This window comes from Pungitius pungitius, chromosome 13 (assembly GCF_949316345.1).
Source record: "Pungitius pungitius chromosome 13, fPunPun2.1, whole genome shotgun sequence".
Classification (NCBI taxonomy): Eukaryota; Metazoa; Chordata; class Actinopteri; order Perciformes; family Gasterosteidae; genus Pungitius; species Pungitius pungitius.
Genome location: NC_084912.1, coordinates 18,026,787 through 18,051,167, shown reverse-complemented (window position 1 = coordinate 18,051,167; position 24,381 = coordinate 18,026,787). Strand labels below are relative to the sequence as shown.

The 24,381-nt window shown below is 44.0% G+C and overlaps 4 protein-coding genes across 10 annotated transcripts; 1 reads left to right on the top strand and 3 right to left on the bottom strand.

Annotated features, from left to right (window-relative positions):
* Positions 1-83: 83 nt before the first annotated feature.
* Positions 84-6,504, bottom strand: aprt (adenine phosphoribosyltransferase). The gene is made up of 5 exons (XM_037465058.1): positions 6,360-6,504; positions 2,963-3,066; positions 2,378-2,511; positions 2,108-2,186; positions 84-881 (listed from the first exon to the last, which is right to left on the bottom strand). Exons 1-5 carry the CDS (start codon positions 6,446-6,448, stop codon positions 742-744), a joined length of 546 nt encoding a protein of 181 aa, XP_037320955.1. The 5' UTR covers positions 6,449-6,504; the 3' UTR covers positions 84-741.
* A 330-nt stretch (positions 6,505-6,834) lies between these two features.
* On the bottom strand, positions 6,835-10,813 carry ppp1r35 (protein phosphatase 1, regulatory subunit 35). The gene is made up of 6 exons (XM_037465050.2): positions 10,609-10,813; positions 9,598-9,823; positions 8,835-8,928; positions 8,425-8,540; positions 7,938-8,028; positions 6,835-7,325 (listed from the first exon to the last, which is right to left on the bottom strand). Exons 2-6 carry the CDS (start codon positions 9,820-9,822, stop codon positions 7,048-7,050), a joined length of 804 nt encoding a protein of 267 aa, XP_037320947.1. The 5' UTR covers position 9,823; positions 10,609-10,813; the 3' UTR covers positions 6,835-7,047.
* Positions 10,295-16,799, top strand: tk2 (thymidine kinase 2). 7 transcript variants are annotated; one of them, XM_037465053.2, is made up of 12 exons: positions 10,295-10,451; positions 11,280-11,391; positions 11,467-11,540; positions 12,739-12,854; positions 12,964-13,038; positions 13,233-13,286; positions 13,544-13,633; positions 13,779-13,852; positions 14,716-14,804; positions 15,136-15,215; positions 15,530-15,610; positions 15,964-16,799. In XM_037465053.2, the coding sequence occupies exons 4-12, from the start codon at positions 12,798-12,800 to the stop codon at positions 16,048-16,050; spliced, it is 687 nt and encodes a 228-aa protein (XP_037320950.1). In that variant the 5' UTR covers positions 10,295-10,451; positions 11,280-11,391; positions 11,467-11,540; positions 12,739-12,797; the 3' UTR covers positions 16,051-16,799. The 7 variants fall into 7 exon arrangements, with proteins under 7 accessions (XP_037320950.1, XP_037320948.1, XP_037320949.1 ...); XM_037465051.2 differs by having other exon boundaries at positions 10,299-10,451; positions 11,280-11,540; positions 12,817-12,854; XM_037465052.2 differs by lacking the exons at positions 10,295-10,451; positions 11,280-11,391 and having other exon boundaries at positions 11,404-11,540.
* Positions 16,800-16,917: 118 nt separating this feature from the next.
* On the bottom strand, positions 16,918-23,578 carry si:ch211-189a15.5 (uncharacterized). The gene is made up of 6 exons (XM_037465049.2): positions 23,200-23,578; positions 23,010-23,119; positions 19,661-19,787; positions 19,417-19,527; positions 17,951-18,425; positions 16,918-17,692 (listed from the first exon to the last, which is right to left on the bottom strand). Exons 1-6 carry the CDS (start codon positions 23,545-23,547, stop codon positions 17,283-17,285), a joined length of 1,581 nt encoding a protein of 526 aa, XP_037320946.2. The 5' UTR covers positions 23,548-23,578; the 3' UTR covers positions 16,918-17,282.
* Positions 23,579-24,381: the final 803 nt, after the last annotated feature.

Sequence of the window (24,381 nt, the reverse complement as noted above, 5' to 3'; positions counted from 1 at the left end):
ATAGAGGAGGACCATGTCTGGGTGACTCACGTGGTGCAGACACTCACTGGGTCTCATTCAGCAGCTCGTCAGCGTTCTTCTGCTCTACTTACAGACATTTCATTCAGCAAGAAGGCTTTCAAACAAGGTTTCAACCAAACACTAACAAAGAAAGATGCATGTTGTGGATTGAAACTCAAAGTCCAAATAATACAGAAATATTCCATCAAGGACGACCAAGGACACAATGTTTGAGTCAATCTCTACAATGCTCTTACAGGGATAGTTTGAGTTATGCAGATACCACTAACATTCAAGTTGTTTAATACCATTTCATGTCAGTAGTGTAGCATCACCAACAAAATGACAGAATGAAAAGACCTGCAAAAACCAATATATTTAATTATCTTTGATTGGACCCGTTTTATGCATCGAACCACTAGTATTTTTATCTTTTACTTGAGCCACATCCCATCCTTCAGGAGCACAACAGTGACTGCTCTGTTCCCTTCTGACTTACTCCCATGGAAAGCCTTCAGTCAAGAGGCTGCCTGCACACAATCATCTCAATTTAGTCTCTGCTGGTCTTATTTGCAACATTTATTTGATTGTATTATTTAAAAAAGCTTTGAAACAAATGATATATTTTCATGTATTTCTTTGCTTAGTAGGCAGAATTAGACGTCATCTCGAAGATGGATTTCAGCACCACATGCATATCAACATGTGATTGAAGGGAAGCACCCGACTCGGCCTTTGCTTTCAGTAGTGCAGCAGGGAGAACACGGAGTGGGGCTTCAGCTTGTCAGCGCCCTGCAGCTCTTTGAGCTCCATCACCACCAGGCAGCCCACTATCTGCGCCTGCAGCTTCTTCATCAGCTCACAGGCCGCATACAATGTCCCTGCAACCAGAGGTGGGAACAAGTCACTGATAGGCAAGTCACAAGCAAGTCTCAAGTCATTGCCCTCGAGTCCCGAGTCAAGTCGAGTCAAAGACGAAGCAAGTCTCAAGTCGAGTCACAAGTCACAGCCAACAAGTCACAAGTCGAGTCACAAGTCGTACCATTTTAGTTTCGAGTCATTTCGAGTCATTTTATTATAGTGGGGACGGGGAACCCTGGGTGATGGTGCGCTGCCTCACAGACTTAGACTACGAAGGGAAGGGTAATGGTGGATTGACTGTGACTGTGTTATAGTACTGTAACGCTCACCCCAATGCTGCAGCGTAAATAAGGAGGCGATGACTGGCTTGCAACTCCGCTTATTTATATAAAACAACTCAACTTCGGTCACTGTTGGCCGTCACCACGCCGAACGAACACTTCCGCATTCACGGCCCCCCAAAACTCGGGTTGTCTCGCGTAACTACAGCTGGTAACAGCGCATAACGTGAACACATGCAACATCTGCATAACTGATTAACTAATAACTTTAACTCAGCTCATTACACTACTTTAAAACGGACGTTGACATAATGTTGGCGAGGATTTCCATCGGAGTCTGAATCCGGGTTCAAAAATCCCGATTTTTGTAACCATGAACGAGCTGTCTCGTTGATACGGTCAAATGGACTGCAGTGATTGGATGTCGTGCAGGCAGCGCGCTCTCTGCATACAGGTGGCGCATAATTTTTTTGACAGATGCAGATAAACAGAGCGGTGCGGCCGTGTGAAAATGTTTACCCCCAGTTTTCATGGGAAGTAGCAAGTCTTCTCGAGTCAAAAGGCTCGAGTCCAAGTCAAGTCACGAGTCATCGGTATTCAAGTCCAAGTCGAGTTGCAAGTCTTTGTACGTCTTGTCGAGTCGAGTCTCAAGTCATCAAATTCATGACTCGAGTCTGACTCGAGTCCAAGTCACATGACTCGAGTCCACACCTCTGCCTGCAACACACAGAGACACGCTGCCATTCAACGTAAATAGCAACAAACTAACACACATGCACACACAACGCATTCAACTGAATTGTCCCGCAGCTTTAAACTGAAACGGTGTCAACCTCAAATTCACTCTTTAGGATTGAGATCGTTTTGGGATCTGCATTCATTGATTCTAATTTGACATAATTTGTTTTTCATAGACAAAACAGATGGTGTTCCCTGAGCCCACAAACCGTGAACATAACCCTCACCTCCAGTAGCCAAAAGGTCATCAATGAGTAGGACCTTCTGTCCTGGAGCCACAGCATCCTCCTGGATCTCTACTTCTGCCTGGAGGAACACGAGTGAATGTTTATGTTACTGTATGCCACACATTCCTTTTGAGATAATACAAGTGCACATCCTTTAGTGGCCAACCCGTGTGCTGTATGTTACAGATGGAAACAGTCAAACAACATTGAACAAGGCCAACAAATGCAGAGCATAGCTCAGCAGCAAGATGGCGTGCTTGTGTACCCTACCTTGCCGTACTCCAAATCGTATGCCACAGACACGGTGGTTCCAGGCAGCTTGCCTTTCTTTCTGACCAGGACAAAGCCGAGGCCCAGCCGCTGGGCAAGGAGAGGCCCAAACAGGAAACCACGAGCATCCAGACCTGAACACACACACACCCATCACACCTCGACCAAACGGGAGTGGACCATCTGATCATGAACGCATGTGAGGAGTTTAGGACCATAACCAAGGCAAATGCACACACGGCCTCCGCTGTGAGGTTTAGACAAGAAGCACAGTAAAGTATCACATGTTCAATTTGAATCAATCAGATTGTAGTTCTTTGAATGTGCCTGCTGGCAGTAGGCGTCATGGAATGCATCATCTAAATGACATCGATTAAGAGTTAATAATAATGATCTCAACTCTTTCAGAATAAGTAAATAAAAACAATGATATATGTACTGTATGCTGCCATATGTGTACGTACATGACCATATAGAATAGGAGTTTGAACCTGTGTGTATGAATCTGTGAATCTACGTGAGTGTGTATTATTCAGAAACAACTTCAAACTACCAACACAGATTTGTATTGAAGGCGCTTCTCACCAACAATCAGGTCCAGCTGCTGGTGGTTCTTCCTCACATGTTCTTCAAACAGGTCAATCACAGCTGTCAGAGCAGCTGGATCCTTCAGGATGGGACAGATGTCCCTGCAGCGGAAACAAAATTTGGGGGACGTTTTTTTGTTATGGATTTAACACAAGTATTTCTTTAAGTTCATTTAATCAGTCTGTCTAAAAGTGTATTGTTCACACCAAAATATATGATATTGTTATTAATAAAAAGAAAAGTGGAGAAGCTGGAAGAAGAATAGTGTGTATTACTTTGCTAAAAAAAGATTTAATTTCCAAAAGAAGAATGATGCTTCTTTTGCTGTAACACATGAGTTGTTCATCTCAGTTGTCATGACAAAGAAGATGTTTATATCACCGCAAAAAACATGTTATCAATAGAGAAAATTAAATATGTCATGAGCAGTAAAGTTACTGTTACGCTGACCAGTTAGGCATAAAACATTTCAGAGAATTACATTTGAAAAATACAATTTCATAATTTGTTTGCAGTCAAAACATTAACAGGTACATGAATAGAATTAATAAGATTAATATCGTTCCTGCTCGTTACTTTCAGACCGAATGACTTTTTAAGTAAAAGCCTGTCCATTTTCTTGCTTTTTTATTTGCTAGTGAACCCTGAAGCTGGCGGCGGCGTGCTGGTTGGCACAGAAGATTCTGGGTTCAAATGTTCTATTGGGTGGGTCCTCTCTGGGGACTCCGGCTTCCTCACACATTCCAGAAATGACTGAAATTGCCCCGTAGGCGTGGGAGAGGGAGTGCTGCCCCATTCATATTTACACCAGCGTTTCCCACAGGTCCAACATCAATGTGCAGGGGGCTGACCGGGGGGGAACTGCAATAATTCGTTCAATATAAATTTGTACAGCAGAACGGATGGATGGTCCATTGATGGAGATATTTGACAGTGAGGGGGCGGAGCAAGTCACCATGGTAGATTGCGGATGTCCAACATTAATACTGCCAGCTTGTAAAGCCACTGTAAATGAGATGTTCGGCCCTGACGCGGCCAAAGAGACAGCTAAAGTGCCTCTCTCAGATAACACAATTGCCAGACGTATTGATAACATGTCTGCGGATATCGAAACTGTTGTCTTGGAAAAGATGCGCATCAGTAAGAAATTTGCCCTGCAACTTGATGAGTCGACGGATATTAGTGGATCAGCTCTTGGCCAATGTGCGTTTTGTGGATGGAGAAACCATTAGAGAAGACTTCCTATTTTGCAAGGCACTGCCAGAAAAATCATCAGGAGAGGAAATATTTCGGGTCACGTCCCGAATATCTTGACAAAAGCGGGCTTACGTGGCAAAACTGCACAGGTGTCTGCACTGATGGAGCCGCATCAAAGGCGTCGTAAGTAGGGTCAAAGGAAGAAACCCAGATGTTATTGTTACGCACCGTTTGCACCGTGAGGCCCTCGTTGCAAAGACCTTACCAGCAGATCTAGCTCCTGTGTTGGATGATGTTGTGCGCATAGTGAACTTTGTGAAGATGCAAACTTTGAAATGTCGCTTATTTGCAAATGGGAGCGGAACATAAGGTCTTATTGCTCCACACGGAGGTCCGGTGGCTGTCGCGCGGCAAAGTGCTGGCCCGTGAGTCTGAGCTGCAAGAGGAACTTAAAGTATTTCTGACAAACGAGAGGTCCGATTACTCAAAGCTGCTTCCAAGTGATGAGTGGTGTGCAAAGCTGGAATACCTGGCTGATATATTTCATCATCTGAATGAACTGAACACACGGATGCAAGGCCGAAATGAAAACCTGCTTACAAGCACTGATAAAATAAACAGATTCCGTTTAAAAGGTGCAGCGTGGCAACCTTGAGAGGTTCCCGCTCACCGAGAAACGTCATGATGGCAACACTGCTGTATTGTGCGAGGTGATTGGCACACATTTGAAAACTCTCGAGGAGAAGTTGTCATTTTATTTCTCTTCAGCCTTCACAGAATGCCTTGACTGGGTTAGGGACCCATACAGCTCAGCATCCGTGGCTGGAAAGGACATGACCTTAAAGGAGCAAGGAGAACTCATTTATCTGAAACAAGATCGTGGTTTAAAGCTAAAAACTTTGCTGATCTTCCTTTGGACAGTTTTTGGTTATCTGTTGCCAAGGAGATCCCCATTCTGGCCAACAAAGCTATTTTGACATTGCTCCCGTTTTCAACCACACATATCTATGTGAGCTGAGCTTCTCAAGCTTGACTGCGATAAAAATGAAAAACAGAGAGAGACTGAGAGCTGTTGAGGAAGAGCTTCGTGTGTGTCTTTCTACCATTCCTGCCAGGATATCCATTTTATGTTCATCGAAACAGGCCCAGGTTTCACACTAAGTGAGTATAAATACATTTAGATTAGTTTATTATTAACTATATGTATTGGATGTAGTGTGTTAGAGTGTCATTTTGGTTGGTGGTGTGCCCCAGAATTTTGTAAGTGTAAAAAACGTGCCGCGGCTCAAAAAAGGTTGAAAATCACTGATTTAAACTACAAGGTCTACTACCAACACAATGGTGAGCGAGCTGCCCGTACCAAGATGGACGCTCTATACGCCGCCATAAGACATCTAGCCTTTATTTATATTTATAACGCGGGTAGATGAAATCCAGCGCTCTGATTGGTTGAGAGTGGGTCACGAGGGGTACATAATTGGACGATAATGTACCGTTGTTGTTCATGTTGACCCCAGCGTTCCATATCACTGCGCACTCGAAGTAACACGTTAGATTTTGTGCGACCGTTAGTTGACCTTTTAGCTCGGTGGTGATCGCCGGAAAAAACCCGGAAATCCCACAAATGATGGTTTTGAGGCAATCTGAGGACAATTAAGGTGGACGTCATGAGCAATGTGAATGAATGAGATGGTGAGGGACCCAATGCTGTTTACATGCACACATGGGGACTATTTTCCTTCTAGACTGATGAAATGTGATACAAAACGTTTCGTGGCTCCAACTATTTTGTGCTGAAAGGAAGCTATTTACTTACCATTTATAATTTCGATGGCAACCATGTTATAAAAGCATTATTGGACGAAAAAGTACAGCCTCTCGTAACTTATTGCACAACAACCGTTTGAGGTTCTGAGTTCAGAGCAGAAATAGAGGTTATTTCCATGGTGGATAGCGGAAACGATGCACAGGGCGTGAGAGGAGAGCAGCACGTGCCATCTTAACGTTTATTACACACTGTGCAATGACTTTTGGACTTAAAGATTCACTTTTTCCATTCACGTGTTCTTCATTTCAATGCCTCCCCGTCGGGACGCGTGTGTGTGTGTGTATGAGTGTGTGTGTGTGTGCATGAGTGTGTGAGCTGCTCAGTAGGTAGACTAACGGATGGAGTGATGAGACGGACCGGGGATCTTACCTGAACACGATGCCTTCCTTCGGAAAGTCTGGAAAAGCTCGAATGTGTCTTTGGACCAGCTGCAGTTTGGATTCGGAGTCTCCTGCCATTCTAACGCTATGTGTCACGTGAGCATTTCCTGCTGCAGTTTATTGGTGCATCCACGCCCCCTTCTGGCCCGGAGTGCGGGTTGGAGAACATTTCTCAAAAAGAAATACAGCACGTTTTATTGTCTCCTCTCCAACTTTTACCTTCTTAACACATTATCTTCACAGTCTTTTGGATATTATATCAGGAATAGTCCCAAATGTGGTTGATTTGTCCCCCTCCCAAAAAGGGAACTAAACTTCTGCGTTACTGACACTTCTTTGCAGATCCACTTTCATTTCCACTAAGCCCTAAATGTGCTGAGACTCGCAGGAATCGAAAGCGGACCTCCTTGATTAGTTATTCTTGTGCAACAAGACCCTTACAAACAGGAAACAGACAATATAAATACAGTCGTGAAAGCTCAGTGTTTTTATTAGCAGACACAAACTTCATCAAAAGTAAAAGGCATTCCCTGGAACTGAACGGCAGCAATTAGAGAAATGGCTAAAGACAGATTTAAGTTGATATTAATAATTAAAACATATAGTTAATGGCATCAAGGCCCTCACACACAATGTTACATGAGTATCTCGTGCTGATCAGAGCTGGCAGGGCCCTTTCAGCATCTCCCCCGTCTGTGGAGGTCAAAGGCAGAGTCGGCGGGACATGGAGATGGGCGGGGCTTGCAGCTGACCGGCTCCTCGTTTAGAGGGACAGGCTTTTCTCTAAGGTGGTCAGAGTTCATGAAGAAGAGAAGAGAGGGTCCGTCTGCTGCCTTGTTGCCATTGCAGGGCAGCGGCAGCCTATGCTGCAGCACCTGGCTGATCAGCTGATCTTCCTGCACGTCGACACCGACCAATGAAGTAAAAAGAAGCTGAGAGCGAGAGACATTCACCTCTGCAGACAAGCCAGAGAGAGAGGTAGTCCAGACTTAAACAAGGATGTGAAATACAAACTCCACGTGGACCTAATGTTCATGAAGTAGAAAGTGAAATCTAAACACCAAAAGCCAATAAGAACAAACATACATTCATTTTCACTTCGTTCATGAATGGACACTTGTAATGACCTCATTAAAGATTGTTTTTTGGAGGGTTTTGCACTTCGATATTATGTTCTGAATAAAACTTTGGGTGATCCATCCATACAATAAAGAAATTGTCTTTAAAAAAGGGGGGTATATTTTAAGGGAATTTTAGGAGTTTTGGATATATTTACACGATGATCTGGATGCTATTGTTAGTTGCAAGTATTTTGGCAGGATAATCCTGACATGAAATGTCCATGGTTGCATCGCTACTGATGATATTTGCAGAGGAGGTTATTAGTTACCTGTTGGGGCAATCCAAGACTCTAAACCCCCTCCCACTGGTGCAGGTTAGGTTTGAGAGATAAAAGTACCCTAGTTTTCTATCGAGGTAACAACTGTAACTATGCTCAACATACCTTGCTGAGCCATTAATCTGGCTCTAAATAAGGCAAATGAGGGGCACTTTGTGGGTCTTTTACCTTCAGTAGCTTTCGTGTTGATCAAGTTTTTGGTCCTCTCTGACCTTCTTAGTGTCTCCTGAATGGCCTTCTGGGAGTTAAACTCGGCCCGCTGCAGGACAACACACAGGTTACCATGAGAACAAGCAGTTAATTAATTCAACTATGATTTAGATCAGTGGTTCTCAACTGGTGGGTCGCAACCCATTTTTAGTGGGTCGTGGGCCGTTGCATGAAAAAAAAAAAAAAAATCATGTGAGTTTATTTTGAAGGGACTTTTTCTAATGCAGCAGAGTGTCGTTTTTTTTTGCCGGCTCGTCCGTCCGTCCGTCCCCCCCACCACCCCCGTCGACATCGACATCGCTCGCACCACCCTCCCGTCGACATTGCTAGCACCCCCCCGTCCCCCACCCCCGTCCAGTTGACCGATCGATTTGTCATTAAGGGGTGATGGTGGGTCCCGGAGCCAGACCAGTTGAGAACCACTGATTTAGATAATCTGATGAACCTGCAGTGACTGAAGTTCCGCCTTCAGAGCCAGAGTGCTGTTTAGCTCCATCTTATTGAGAAAGCGTGGATCTTGATTGGATGCTGCACCAGTGGACTCCACCCACTGTGTGGGGGCTACATAAATGAGAGGAGAGAAAGAACAGGTTTTTCATTATTGCTTTGACTAGCAACCAGTGTCCAGTCTAGTCCGGTCGGGAGAGAGAGTGTGTGATGATTAGGATGCCTAAACCCTGCCTGGAACCATGGGGGCTCCCCCATAAGGCCGAATCTGGTTGCTGACGTCTATGAGACTATCACAACAACACACAAAAGCGCAGTAGGCCAGGCATGGATGGACAGAGAAAGTAGATTGCCTTTGCATTGGGTGCCAGATAGGGCCCTCAATCCTAATTGTCCATCTGTGGTTACCGTGGTGATATTCTCTGCTCCTCCTGTGCTTAGTCGGGGCGTCTGTGCTCAGCTCCAGCGTTACCTTGACATCCAGCGGCTCTTTAAAAAACACCTAAAGAAAAAAATATGTCATCAAAACCTTGTACAAATCACAACTAAAGGAATGATGTTGTCACAAAAACACATCGGGGCTGGATTTGAACTGTCCAATTGTCAAAACCTAACTGAGTGAAATGACCTGGCAGTAGTGGCCATATTCTCTAATGCTAAGCATCCATTGGACCATCCTTTACCAAAGGAAAGGAGATCATTCCGTCCCACAATTCCTTGCAATATTTAAATAGGCACATGAGAAATAACGATCATGACCAAGAAACATAAAAAGATCATGTGAGTAACCGTGAGCATAACTCGTTTATGTGTGATGTTAATAAAGTCATACTTGAACCTGGTTGTTTATGTCGTCTGCATGACTCAGCACTGTGACAACACATGAAGGCATCTAAGATGCTTCTTTGTAGTCCATCTTGAGAGAAACTGCAGACTGGCGTCACTAACATGCGTCTCCCGTCGCATCAGAAATATGTAGCTTTTTGAAAGTGGAGTCAGATTCCCTAAACTGCGGTTTTTCTTTCCTAACACATGAATTCTCCTTACCATCTTTCCTTCACCCCGTGAACTTTTCCACAGAGGTCAAGGAATAGTGGTTAGGAATACACGTTAGGAGGTCATTTCTTTGACAATCCGAATCCAGCCCAGAACTAAAGGAGAACATAATTACCGGTCTTCCTGTCTGTCCTTGAGGGCGGGGCTTCGTCTGTGGTTGCTCACTTTGCTGACCATTCTTCGGTGAGCTAGGTTTCAAGTGCGTCTGGCTGGTCTTGGGAGGGGCGCTGAGTGTGACGGACAGGTCGAGCTCAGGACAGTGAACCAGAGAGCAGGAGGAGAGGAGGGGAAAGGGGGCAGGGGGAGGAGATGGGGAAGGAGAGAGGAAGGAGGAGCTCATTCTGACAAGAAAAATTGAGACATTTATTTTCAGTGGAATGCGCCCCATAATGAAAGTGTTTGTGCAGTTATTAAGTTATTACTTGTATTATTAATAATAAACAAACACCATACATATGTATATAGATGGAGCATTTAAGATACTCTGTACTCAACCACAATGAGTTTAAATGAAACTATCAAGTGCTTTGGATGCAGACTTTTCAGCTTCAATTTCAGGGTATTTTCTATCTACTTTCATCTTACTTTTCTATCGTTGAATAGTGTAGCAGTTACACAACATTTTATACATCATTTTGACCAAAGGAAATTGAACAATTGGCTGACCAGCTGTTCCATTTGAGCAGATAAAAGTTCTAGTTTGTTTCAAAGTGGGATCTGTTGCTGTCAACTCTCAATTTAACTGACACTGTGAGTGAAGAATCTAAACAAACCCTTCAAAGAGTTACAGTAAAATAGTAATTACGCAAGAATTTTGGCATCGTTATATTTGGGTCAATAAATTGAATGTGTTGATTCAGAGGCTAAGCCCACGTGACCCTGTATCCAGAGAGCTGGTTCCTTAGCAAAGGAAAGGAGTCTGCGATACAGAGGCTAACGTTAGCTCGGTTAGCCCTGTACACATTAACGGTGAGTTAATGTTGCGTTATTATCCCTTCCACCTACCGAGCTCAGTTACTGAATCCTACGAGTCTTTTAACCAAACGTAGCCTTGTCTGGTTTATTTTGCAAAGTGTAACGGGACGTTGAAGCGGATACAATAAAGTTAAAGTTATATTTGTGTTACCTGATGTAGCCAGTCCGAGCGGAACCAATGATTAGAAACACAAGATCCCTCTTACGAAGCAGTCTCTCTCTGAAGATAATCTACATTAAACTTGGTAATTATCCGAAGATTTAAAGAAAGTTTCAAATCCTTTCTGCCTCAAACAACCCTTTCAGCTACTCTTCTTCGTTGGTTCCAACGAGCGTCTAACAATCAACAGGTTTCTTCTTCTTCTTCTTTCCTTAAATTAGGTTTATTGGCGGTAGGCAAAAATACATTTGCACATTACTGCCAGTAGCTGGTTTGGAGTACATCAGGACAGGACTAATGTTATACAAAATAAAATAAACAACGGGCTTTAATCATAGTCAATTGAATATACCAAAATAGCGCTTGATAGAACTCACTTCCTGAGTTCTTTTGCAGAATGTAACCATCTATGGCAACGTGGCAAATGGGAGTGGGCATAGTATGGAGTAAAGGCAGGAGAATAAAAGATCAGTAAGGAAATGTCTAAAATTCCCTGACAAGTGGGAAAAGGGTAAAAAGTCTCCCAAAGAAAGCTGTACTGGGATACGTGATGTACACTATGATAATGTATGATAAACATGGTCAGGTAGTTTGGTGTCATCAAGAGTGGTAGGTAGGTGGCAGTAGGCGCCTTCAACAATAGCTGTCCCATTCATGTACAGTCCATGCAGTACACGAAGAAGAAGGAGGAGCAGGAAAAACAACGAAGCAGGAAGAAGAATAAACAACAAGAAGAAGAAGTTTACCGTGAACCCACCAAAGCCCCGCAGACAGGTGTGCGTGCGGCGACATGTTGGCGGCTAGTGGCGTGACGTTAACGTGCAGGTGTGTTCCACTCCTATTGGCTAGACGTGCAACGTTTGTTGGTGCTGAACTTCGAGGGATACATTCACCGGCCGGGAGCGCGCCGCGCGGAACCAGAGGTGAGTGCCGCTGCATTTGGGATCCAAGTGGCCGGGACACGCTACCGTTAGCTGTGTGTGTCTTGGCTGAATCCTCATGAGGACCTTTGTGGTCTACGTGTGCTGAGTCCTGCAACGACAGAACAGGCTGAACCGAGCGGTCTGAAATGGGACGGTCTGACCTACATGGGGACATCAGCCTTTTCTCGGCCGCTCCCGTTGCCTAGCAACCTGATGCGCTTGACAGTCAAAGGGTGGACTCAGTGCTACAGCAGAGTTGCAGCTAAAGGGACGTTTACGGCAACGAATGATGAGCAGGCTTATGAGGATGCAGCCGACCTATTGAGACGCAGCTATAGCTGCTGTATCCGGGAGAACACAGCCGTGGAAACGATGAAGTGGACCATTAAGGTACGATTCCGAGACCTGCAGCGTATTTCTGTCCATGCCATTGGATCTGGAGATAGGGAGAAGCCTTTGTGACTTACCCTAATATTGATGTTCGGTCTTGGTTAAGTCCTAACAAAACCTTGTCTTCTATTTGCATAAGCTTATGCAAAATAAGTTATGCAAAGTGGGCATAAACTGACAATGACAGTGCTGACTTATTTTGTTTATTTTCATACATATTGTTTGAAGAAAAAGGGCAACAACTTCTCCACAGCTGTCAAATTACTTAACTCCACTCTTCCGCTTTCTTCACTGGTTACCAGTGGCTGCCTCATCCAGTTAAAAACATTGGTGCTCACGTACCATGCTGTGAATGGATGGGGTCCAGTCTACATCCAGGACATGGTCAAACCCTCCATCCCAACATCAAGCTGCTTGTTCCTCCCTCACTGAGAGCAAAACACTCGACTAGATCACCACTCTTTGCTGTCCTGCTCCTAAATGGTGGAAGGAGCTCTGTGATGACATCAGGACCACAGAGAGCCTTTACATCTTCAGACTAAAGACACACCTCTTCAGACTATACCTCCACTAACAAACTGTAGCACTTAAATAATATGTGTTGCCGTATATATACACACACACACATTATTTAAGTGCTACACAAACTCGTGTCAGGTAAATGACATGCAATGTATTTTTAACTTTACAGTCATTGTTTGTTTTTTCCCACCAAATGCTCTTTAATACAGAGCCATAAAAAGCCATTATTTACAATATTGTACACTGTTTATATTAACATATTTTTTCCCTTGTGACATTGCTGCAGCCTACTGATCGGAGAGAGGCCAGCACTGGGAGTTGTGGGAAGTGAAGTCTTGTCTCACTATGTTGTCTTCTTTCGAAGGCAAGCTGTCGCGGAATGAGTGTGATAAGAAAGCAGTGGTGAGTCTACTCTATTTGACATGCATGTTCATATCCTAGTTATGACCTTTTTCTTGATGATTTCTTGGACCAGCCGGTTAACGAACGTCCCTTTGTCACTGTTTTTCAGATTTGCATTGAGGGGAACATTGCCAGTGGGAAGACGACGTGTCTGAAGTATTTTGAAAACACTAGCAATATTGAGGTACAACAAAACACAGTCCTTATACAGTTCAACTGTGCATAATGTGGATTTATGTGCACATGCTCCCACCATGATGTTCCACATTCAGATGTAATATAGATTGTAAAATCTACGTTTTCAGCACAGCAATGTAACTGTTAAGTAATGATGGCGCTTCCCTAGTGATGGGAGATGTACGTCTTTCTTGGTTCCAGGTCCTTACAGAGCCAGTCTCTAAATGGAGGAATGTCCGTGGACACAACCCTCTGGTATTTGAAATGGCCGTCTTGTTACCATTTGTGTTTTGATTGAACTGGCATCAGACTTTTAACGTTGCAGAAGACCTAAACATGTTTTCAGAATAGGCTCCAGGAGTTTTCAAGTAGTACTTTCAATAAAATAATACCAAAACATTAGCATTTAGTTGTAGGCACTATGGAAAAAGCAAAACCAGTCACCAAAAACCAGGGACGCTGGTTTCAGTCCTTTGGTTTTCTGCATATTTTTTGTGTGTCTGATCCTGCAGGCTTTGATGTACCAAGATCCTGAGCGCTGGGGCATCACACTGCAGACATATGTCCAACTCACCATGCTGGATACACACCTGGCAGCCATGGTAACAGTGCTGCTTGCTATTAACACACCCCACCTATTGTGTGTTAACAAACATGTTGTCAACCTGCATTGCTGAAACTTGCAATGGTGCAATGAAATGACCTCATCAGACAATCTGCTGTAACTACCTTCCTTGTGGGTTCCAGACAGCCCCTGTTAGGATGATTGAGAGATCCCTCTTCAGTGCCAAGTGCATCTTTGTGGAAAATCTCTTCAGAAGGTACCTGTAGTTTGAGAAGCCAGAACCTCAAATGAGTAGGTCCATGTGGATTATTATTGTAGGGGGAACACTGACGTTTTGCTGCTTTAATGCTAGCACATTTCATAGACGTAGGCAGTACAGATTTAAAGCGTGTGGTTCAAATGCATGAGTTCACATTTGCATTTAGCCCGTCCTTTATGAACGAGGGTAAGCTACAGACCAGTTCAGGGGTTAAGAACTGCTCAGTCTTCTGATTGTGCATTGCAGGATCCCAAATACCATCTAAAATACAGTCTCTGTTATTAAGTTTGTTATTTATTCATTATTGAAAATATGCCATTATTTGAGTGCCCTATCTGTTCAAGATAACATTTAGCTAATAAACCATTGAAGGGGTTTTAGATATTACGCCATGGGTCACATTGGGGGGGTGTTGATCTGGCTTGGCGGGGGGCCTCAGACTGCTCTTCAAGCTCATGTAAACCCAGAGAGAATAGAACCGGCAGAACGGTTTAAATACTCCTAAGATGTGAGAACTTTCCCTGCCATGGCGTTCTCCCCTCAGGTTGTTCCCCTCACCTGACCCCCCCCCCCCTGGGTCCTAAGTTCCTCCAGGTACTGCTTCTTATCAACATCAATAAGCATTATAAACATCAATGTTCCCTCATACATTTATAACAAGAAATGAAGGTGCCTTAATGTAACTTGTTCTTCTCTAATATCTAGATAAAAAGTTACTGTGACTATGTGTAGAAGACATATATTAATTGTGCTGTGTGACTAGTTCCAGACAAATGATTTCAAACGTTTATTAATTCTTCGTCCTCAAAACGCCCAGCCTGACGCGCTGCACAGCAGCTTTAATTGTTTGTTTGTTTCAGCGGAAAAATGCCTGAGGTGGACTATGCTGTGCTCAGCGAGTGGTTCGATTGGATCACAGCAAACATTTCCCTTCCTGTTGATCTGATTGGTGAGAATTCACAAAGCAGAGAAACAAACCACTAAGGTTGATTTGATTTACTCCTAGAAACAGAGAGATTACAGTTACAGTGTAATTAGAATTCAATCTGTATTGATGATTCCTGCTATGCACCTGTATAGGTGTGGTGGGGTGGGGTTGTGTACTGTTTAATGCTTGTTCATGCCATGCTATGTGGTTTGGTTGACAATGCCTAGTGACTCATTCTAAAGGAAGATATGATGAGTGCTTATAGCAATCCTATCCTGTCTCGCACACCTTTTGCACATCATACAAAAGGTCCTTGTCCACACACACAATGACTGCTTTCCTCTGGCTCCAGTCTACCTGAGGACATCTCCTCAGACCTGCCACGATAGGTTAAAGCAGAGATGCAGAGAAGAAGAGAAGGTCATTCCATTGGTGAGGACACGCATTCACAGAACAGTGTGTGGGTGAACATTTAGTGTCTCACTATTTATCTTTTATTGCTAATCGATGCTTCCACGAGAAACATCAAGTAAACCTATGCAGTGGATTTATGTCCCACTTTTCTGTAATCATCTGGAAAGTATTGGACAGTCTTGTGAAAGATGTGTCCACCTTTGACCAGAAACTAATTGGAAAGAACATTGACATTTTGCCAAGGTGCAACTAATTTAAGTGAAGCTCTTCCTAATTCATTCATTTTTGTTGTTGTGTGAATACAATAAAGTGTCAGTGATTGTGTTCACCAGGAGTATCTGGAGTCCGTCCACGAGCTGTATGAGGACTGGCTCATCAAGCAGAGCTCTTCTCCTCTACCTGCTCCTGTGCTGGTGAGTTAGGGTGAACATGCTGTTAACCCTCGAATCAATGGGCTTCCTCTTCATCCCTCTTGTAAAGTGCAATGCAAAATGGACTGAACTTTCTCTTTAACACTACATGTCATCATTCACCCATTCATCCACTGATGGTAGGAGCTACAACCATATCTAACCTTCACACAGCGTAGTCACGGCTACAGGGGGCTCTTTGGGGTTCCTGTCCTAGGACACACCTGGAGAGCTGGGGATCAAACCTCCGATCCTCTGAGAGAAGGACGACCCTGCTCTCCACTGAGCCGCCGGAGCCCTAAGCCACGTTATTGATGTCTCTGTAAAGACGTGTGTGTGTGTGTGGGTGTGTACAGGTGATTCCTGCTGACCATGACCTCCAGAAGATGTTGCACCAGTACGAGGAAAACCGTGACAAGATATTAGCTGCAAGCCGTCTCTAAGCACACTCACAGGATTCTACGTTGGAACCAGACATCAATTCCTCTTCTTGTTAAATGTACTTTTGGGTCTACAGGATGCTTCAGAAAAATAATATCTGCTCAAAATAACACATTTGTATAGGGACTCGGAGGGAATTTTATACTTAAGGGGTGAAAGTTCTTTTTAATGAAGGTTACTTTATTCTCTGTTTGCATGTGTAATCTAATTGTTTGATGTTAAGGATTTTCTGCTCTTTTGTGTCGCTACAGAATTAACTTTCCGATGTTTTGATCAGGGGGAATGTGGCACTTGTTTACAATTCCTAAATGTAGAGTTGATATTAAGATGGACCATTGATTATAACCACCGCCAGGACCATAGCAAATACGTTCCTTTTCATCAAGTGCACTGGTTTTCATTACTACACAAATGTTGTCTTTTAAGCAAATTAAAAATGATTGGACACGATGCTTTCATCCCAATGGTGCTGAAACTATACAAGGATGCCCTGGTGTCCTTTTGGAGCTGACCTGTGCGTTTTCTTATGTTGACGTGTCAGTGACACCTGTCCATCTGTCACTAATGTTCACACACTGTAGTCATAGCAACGATTGCCCCAGGACATTGATAGATGTTTGAGCCTTGAATTACTTGAGTGATATATATGCAATATATATTGTGTGTGCACAAGTTTTATTTAAGATTGTAATATTGAAATATATCCAAAATAATAAACCTTAAACTTCATTATTTTACGAAACTAACCGTGAGCTTTTGGCTTTTTTAGGTGCAAACGTCTCAGAAAAAGCACAGTGTACCCACAGAGACTTCCACTCGTGAAGCTTGATTTCAAATATTAAGCATTTATTTAAAACACTACTTGTTCAAGACAAATGAAACCGCTAAAGTTAAATTACAAAAAGTGTATTTCTTACCGAACCTCCACTAATCTGCTTTACGTTAGTAGAGTATGAGGTTTGCCTCTCAACGGTTTCCACTAGCATTTCTAACACAATATATTCCACACAAAAATGTTTAAAAAATAACCTCTTCCACTTAATAGAATATCAGCTAATTCCAGTTGATTCATGTTTCTATTGGTATCTGTTTCTTTGGTAACCGTGCAGGGCAGATCTTACACTTAGTGTATATAGCATCAGGACTGCATTCCAATCTTTAAATCTCTACCATGGCGCTGTTGGTTCTGTTGTGGACATGGTCCATATGCGTGTAAATCAGCAATGAGGGACAGTTATTTCTTGTGGAGCTCCACCATAACAAAGCTCTTTGTCAGCTGCTCCTCATCTCTCACAGTGTCCTTTGATTCCTGCTGCTCGGCCCCGTCCCCTCCCTCAAAGCTCTGGCTACCTGCTGTACCGGTGGCCGGGGGGACGTGGGGACACCCGGTGTGCTGCTTCTGCTCCTCCACCATTGCAGGGTCACACTGGGGGGATCTACTTGCAGCATGACTTGGTTCTGGCCCGATCAACACGGTCTCCTCTCCTGCCCCACTCCTCTCTCCAGGTGTGTGTCCCTCGTCCCTGTTGTTCTCTTGTTTTCTCTCCACTTCCTGTTTGGTGTCCTGCACACGCTCTGTTTTGCGCTGCACCCTGTCCGTTGAGCTGAGAGCTGGAGACTTTTCTTTTCTCTTATTTTGTACGTCTGTAAAAAAAATATTTATACACATTACAGGACAGCAAGTATAAAACAAATGAAACATAAGTGCATAGAGGTTGATTATTCTCCCCAAAAGAGAGCAAGCCTGCAACATAATAATATATGGACTGACATTTTGCCTTCCAGTTCATACTGGAATACTCTAATAAATGGTCTTCTCATTCAGGGGACAGAAATTTGAAACAGATGTGCATGTGTGGTTTTGATCACCATTCTAGGTGTACACCTGTGTGAGTGTGCTACCTGCTGGAGTCCAGGCGGGTGTCTCTGCTGTTGGCTCTCCGTGTTTCAGCGTCTGCTCTGCTTCAGACGCAGCTCTCAGTGTGATGTGCAGAGCTCTGAGCTGCCCATCCTCTCTGCTTCCATCACTGTTGCAGATATTACAACCACTGCCTCTGCATTGGTCATCATCAACTTCATCAGCTCTACTGTGGTCTTTACTCTGTGTAGTTGTATGGGTGCCTTTGATACGCTCTATTTTGGGAACCTCAGGACCTTTACTGTCACCATTGGGGTCACTGGTGCTGGTGGTGGGAACGTCTCTTCTGGTGCGGTTTGTTCGTTTCGGTTTGTCTGTTAGCAGAGGACGGCCCCTGAAGGCAAGGTCAGGGTAGGTCATCTGCATCTCCATTATGGACTGGTCCACGCCGACGAGGGGGCAGCCTCGAGGCTCGGCCTGGGGTTCCACTGCAAGCCTGGAGTCCAAATTCAGAGGCACCTGGAGGAATAAAGCAAAGCATTGTCCAGTACAGGGTGCATCATGTGCCTTGATTATAAGCTGACGTGCATTAACACCAAAGTGTGGGACGAGTTGCAGCAGTTTGATGTATGACTGCAAACCACACTGCGTCCTCCCCGTTCCATGAGGAAATAAAACTTGTGATGACTTTTTATCACAAAGGTCTTTGGATTGAACAGACAAAACAATAAGTTTATCAGATTAGTTTGTTGAAGAACCGTTTTGTTAGAAAATGCGTGATGTAAAAACAATTTGGAACAATTGACTCCTTGTTAGATGTAGATCATGACCCCATGAGACCTTTTTATGTCTGTATATGACACCAAACCAACCTGCTTGAAAATATATCAAACACAGGGCATTTGGAGGGCAAATGTGTTGTGTAGACAAGTTTTACTTCATATCATGAACACTAAAGTTCAATTAAACTAAAGCTCAAGTTATCCTGAAATATCCCTTTCTAAGTCTTGGTTGCTTGGGTTACGCTGGAAATGAACCAGAAGTTACAGTTGCTAGGTGGGATTATTATATTGTCCTTTAGAAATCCCCTTTGGTCGACCTCTGTTATTACATAATCACATACTGTGATAATCTAGTTTGAAAAGAGATAGAACAACAATCTTGAAGCAAAAGGCCGTTTTGATCAGGATTGCAATGGTTACCTAAATTTGTCTTGTTTCTTGTGACTTGATCATACTAAAATGGAACGGAAAGTCTGAGAAAATCCAAGTTGTCTGTCTTACTGTGTGGTTGCTGTTGTGCATCTGTTAGTGTGTGTGTGTGTGTTGACTAATAAAAACCTCTTCCACTGTAAGAATATAGAATGTATCTAGCAGCGTTTCCCTTCTCAGGTCAAATCGGAGATCAATTTGGTAAAAATGTTCAATTAGTTTTTAATAGTGTGCTCCTCTGGTGAAACATGTGAGAAAGGAGCTGCTTCTCCACTCTGCTCTGCATCTTTTCGATATACCTCTTCCATTTTCTGGTCCTCCTCTTCGTTATCCCTCCTTCCTGCTTTCTTCTCAGTAGGTCCATCCGGTTTTGAAGGCCCCATTCTCTCCTGGAGAACCTTCAGAAATTCCTGCAGGGCAAGGTTACAGCACATGAAAGCCACACTTTACCCTATATCCCAAAATGAGTGATCAACGAGATTCCTTTTGGAATTGCATTCTTTTGGTAAAACTGAACTTGTGTCATAAAAACACAAACGTTACCTGTGGTTCCAGCTGATCCTTCTCCAAGATCTCCAGCAGGTGGTCACATTCCACCCTGGCCAGCAGCAGTTCGAAGGCCAGCAGCATGGCCCTGTCTGGGTTGGCATCTTCTCTGAGTCTGTATTCACTGAAATGCATCAAGCAGTTTAGAGGACAACTGAAGAGAACGAGACAAAAAGTCAAGACATTCAACATGTTTAGTGCTTTCCCCATTTAGCTGATTTAGTTGGAGCAACCCCAACCCTCCAGTTTCCAAATTGTATGTGTATATTTAAGGTCAAGATTGGAGCTCTAATTCCCGCTGGATCGAGTAAGCATGAAACTTCAGAACTTCTTCTTCTTCTTTTTTGGTCTTTATGGTGCATTCCTGCCACCCACTAACCTGGAGTGTGGCCTTTACGGAGAAAATCTCTGATACACAAAACAAACAAAAAAAGAAAATGAATTCTCAGATAATATTCATTAATCTTGTTGACTAAACATTCCAGTCCAACTTTCACCACTAAAGCTTTTCAGTTGTACATTAATAATATTTCTTTTAATTTCTCTCGCTGACTCCTATTTCAGAAAGAACTTCCCAGAATTCACACTTTGTATGATTATGTTTCCTAATGACAACTATAGGGCAACTATTCAGCCTTGCCTTAACCCTCTCCTCTTTTCTGTTTTTCCTGCACTCCCAACCAAGGCTTTATTCATGAACAGATGTTCTTTTGCTCCCTTTTCCCCATTCATTTGTCCCTTAATCACCACTTTAGCTTTTGAATAATTCTCCCACTCTTCAATGAACCACCATCGGCTGTTGCTGGATTCTGAATAAGTTGTAGTATCTCATAAAGGAAATCCTCTCTGCTTCCTGGGTATCAACATTTCAAACATGTCAGCACGGCCCATGAGTCTGAAGCAATCCCCACTCTCTCTGGCCTGACGTCCTCTATCCACTGTAATGCAATGACTCACATGTAAACACTGATAAATCATCACTGTGTCTTTTCCCACATGCATAATGAAACTCTGGGATTACGCCTGCTGCTGCTGTTCTATCGCTGTTAGGGTGTTTGGATCCATTTGTATAAATATGCATAATTCCTCCTGATGTATGACTTGAAGGTTGTCGCTCCTGACCTTCTTCCTTTCCTCATCGGTCTCATTAACCCATCTCTGTTATCTGGCTGTTTCCAATACTCTCTGAGGGAGGTAAGAGTTAACCCAATCCTGAAGAAACCCACCCTCAACCCTTGTGAAGAAAACAACTACAGACCGGTATCTCTTCTTCCCTTTCTGTCCAAAACTCTTGAACGTGCTCTCCCTGACTCCCAACATCACAGCAACAACACGATCCTGTAGGTCCACGCTCACCAACATCAGGAGAATACGACCCCTTCTCACTCAGAAGGCAGCGCAGGTACTGATTCAGGCTCTTGTCATCTCTATTGCAACTATTGTGACTATTGTAACTCTCTCCAGCTCATCCAGATTGCAGCAGCTCGACTGGTCTTCATCCTTCCTAAGTTGTCCCACACTACTCCACTCTTCTCTCTTCACTGGTTACCAGTGGCTGCCTCATCCAGTTCAAAGCATTGGTGCTCAAGTAGCATGCTGTGAATGGATGGGGTCCAGTCTCCATCCAGGACATGGTCAAACCCTCCATCCCAACATCAAGCTGCTTGTTCCTCCCTCACTGAGAGCAAAACACTCGACTAGATCACGACTCTTTGCTGTCCTGCTCCTAAATGGTGGAAGGAGCTCTCTGATGACATCAGGACCACAGAGATCCTTTACATCTTCAGACTAAAGACTAAAGAATGTTGAAGGAGCCCATGATCGAGCCCATGATCAACTTTGGACCCAGACGCTGCCCGACGCTGCTGACGTGAGCCGATTCTGCAGTCTGCTCTCGTCGCCACTACTTCGTCGGCATCGGCTTGGTGTGTTCCAGGCTTTAGCCACCCAACCAAAGCTCTTTGTTGCCTTCATCATGTTCCCAGCACGGCGGAATCACACTTTTTGTTGGATGTCTGTGTAAACTGACCCAATAAGTCATCATTATCTCTATTCTTCTCAACTCCAATGGCATTTCCCCCGTTTCTACCTGCAATGCCAGCACAGATGTTGTTTTAAAGGCCCCACTACAAACTCTCAATGCTTGTGCTTTTAATGTCCCTCTTGTTTAATCCCTATTTTTACTCCTCTTGGTGTAAAACCCTCTTCCTTGCTTCATTGCTTTCTCTGCTCATCGTTTATCAAGCCACCATCACCGAGCACCTTTGCCAACTTCCGTCAGTCAGTGCCACCGGACTTACTTTCCTCATCCTTGAAGCTTCAAATGACTCTGAAACCCTCATTGGAAAACCATCTTCTTCCTCATCAACCTGCCTTCCTCTCTCCCTTCCATTACAATTCCTGTAAGGGCCTTTCACCCTCCCCACGTCCTGTTCCATTGAGCCTTTCAATAGTCACTGAGTCATCAGCCTGAACTCCCTTCACTGGTTCCCTCGAGCCTTGATACAAACCCGATGCCGTGGTTATCTGCTCAGACTCAGCTGCAGCTTTAAACAGCATTGAATCCAAACAATCATCGCGAGAGGCTCTAGGGCTGGAAATATCCCAGTTAATGCTGACACTCCAAAGACTGGGTGCTAGTGTCCAAATGTGCTGGGTTCCGGCTCACGTAGGTGTTGAGGGAAACAAGAGAGCAGACAGGATGTGATGGATGTTAACCTCGGATATCAGCATATCAAATATTGCCAGCATAAGATCTAAGAGAAAGACCATGAACTGGTAACATAAGTAATGAAACTACATGAACTCTGCAGAGGAAGACAGTTGAGAGAGGCTTACACAGGAAGTTGAGAATTAAAAGTCAAATCATTAAGTAATTATGTTTGTTTATACTTTAGTTTTATTACAATATTGTACAAAGCTACACTATTCTGTTCACACATTTCTGTACTTTGGAACAGTGTTATCCAAAATTTGTCCTAGAACTTGTATTATAAGCGAAGCTAAGCCTAAGCCTGATCATACAAACACCACTGGAGTCAAATTCTAGGAATACAATAGTGATGAGCGCAGTAGTGTACCCTGATTTGTTTACACAATTTTGTGTAAATGAGCTATTATAATTAATAAGCTGTGGATCGGAAACCACTGTCCTCAAAGATCTTAACCAGTCATACGTAGATGCTTTTCTAGCAGACTTTGGCAACTTGAACATGTGTTTCCCATGCCAATGAAGAACTTTGAATTGTATTAATTATGGACACTTACGAGACTTATCTCCTCCTTCCAAGAGGATGTGTTATGTTTCACCTGGCAGGGAGCTTTTATTGTCCCTCTTGTGTCCTACCTTTGTTGAGTGTCAGGACGAGGCACGTAGCCTATAGAAGCCAGAACGGACTGAATGGTAGAACTGCTGAAAACTGGCACGAGACCGTAGATAAACGCACCTGTAAACGTCTGAAGAAGAAACACAAGTACACAGTTACCTTGACGGAAAGACTGAAGAAAGGAAGGGAAGAAGGAAGGAAGAAAGCCACCTTCAGTGTCCTGATCTCTTTCTTCCAGGGCTGGAGGAACAGATTGAGACCGATGGTTTCCAGCAGCTGGGTGGCTCTGCTGAAGGCGCACAGATGTTTCCTCCCGTACGCGCTGCTGCATGCCCGGTGGTGCGCCACGGCCCGGTGGAACGGGAACACGGTGAAAGGCCCCGGGGGCTCCGGGCCCCCCCGCAGATACCGAGCCGCCTGGTGTAGCAGCGACGGGTCGCAGCACGGGGCCACCTCGGCACGCGGCTGGAGGTAGAAGTGGACATAATCTCCATACAGCTGCTGTCGGGAGACCTGCGACAGGTCCTCCGATCGGGTTCCGTCCTTCATGAGCGACATGACACGAGGAAGTGAAGGAACCCGAAGAGGAAGTGAAAGTGACAGGGTGTGTACGTGCGTGTGGGTGTGTGTGCGTGCGTGCGTTCTGCCTTTAGACGCGTATTTGTCCCCAACTCAAAGTCCATATTCTCATTTTGTATGCAAACATTTAATGGAAAAAGCATATGTGTACTTTACATTTGGACAACAGTGTAGTAACGCCCTCACTACACTGCATGTGTGGATCCAGAAAAGTTACACAATTCACCTGCAGGGTCAACAGAGCAAGAAACAGACTTCCATTGAAAAGAGTCCAACTCCGACAGGTGGAATCTTGATGTCTCATGTGGGTGTGAAAGCAATGCTGGGAGTCAGGGTGGTGAAACTGTCTTTGCTACCAACATGTCGAGAGTTGAAAAAAAGCTGATCTCACGTTCATCATCAGAGAGCATGGGAATTGAGTTCAGGTACAGGTTGAAGTATACAAAGTAACAAACAATAATATCTATCATTTTCTAATACTAGAATAACGTACATTTTATTGTCGGCTCGCATTATTCTGAGGCCCATTCACATGTCAGACTAAGCAACGCTTACCGTCTCTCAGGAACATAGAAGCTCTCCTCAACCAGATGAGATTTTTTGCCCCTCCAACATGTTCTGGGTCCACCTTATTGTGCGTATTGTACAGTTAGCCCTCATACCGCCATGCGCTCGGGAATCGGTTGATGGGGGTGGGAAGGTCGATGACATCACCACTAAGACCTGGCTCCATTATTCATCTTGAATCAAGTTGATCTTGATGGTGGACAGCAGGACAAAGAGCAGGACTCTGAAGTGGACCCTGTGGGTACA

Coding starts and splice junctions, on each gene's coding strand:
- si:ch211-189a15.5 (XM_037465049.2), bottom strand. CDS start 23,547: ATGTCGCTCATGAAGGACGGAACCCGATCGGAGGACCTGTCGCAGGTC. Junction 18,426..19,416: donor AGGACCAGAAAATGGAAGAG/GTATATCGAAAA, acceptor TTATTCCTCCAG/GTGCCTCTGAATTTGGACTC. Junction 17,693..17,950: donor ACCCGCCTGGACTCCAGCAG/GTAGCACACTCA, acceptor TTTTTTTTACAG/ACGTACAAAATAAGAGAAAA.
- tk2 (XM_037465051.2), top strand. CDS start 11,408: ATGTTGGCGGCTAGTGGCGTGACGTTAACGTGCAGGTGTGTTCCACTC. Junction 12,855..12,963: donor AGTGTGATAAGAAAGCAGTG/GTGAGTCTACTC, acceptor ACTGTTTTTCAG/ATTTGCATTGAGGGGAACAT. Junction 13,287..13,543: donor TCCGTGGACACAACCCTCTG/GTATTTGAAATG, acceptor CTGATCCTGCAG/GCTTTGATGTACCAAGATCC.
- ppp1r35 (XM_037465050.2), bottom strand. CDS start 9,822: ATGAGCTCCTCCTTCCTCTCTCCTTCCCCATCTCCTCCCCCTGCCCCC. Junction 8,929..9,597: donor AAGGACAGACAGGAAGACCG/GTAATTATGTTC, acceptor TTTTTTCTTTAG/GTGTTTTTTAAAGAGCCGCT. Junction 8,541..8,834: donor GAGCAGAGAATATCACCACG/GTAACCACAGAT, acceptor TCATTTATGTAG/CCCCCACACAGTGGGTGGAG.
- aprt (XM_037465058.1), bottom strand. CDS start 6,448: ATGGCAGGAGACTCCGAATCCAAACTGCAGCTGGTCCAAAGACACATT. Junction 2,187..2,377: donor ACGATTTGGAGTACGGCAAG/GTAGGGTACACA, acceptor GTGTTCCTCCAG/GCAGAAGTAGAGATCCAGGA. Junction 882..2,107: donor TGACCTTTTGGCTACTGGAG/GTGAGGGTTATG, acceptor CTCTGGTTGCAG/GGACATTGTATGCGGCCTGT.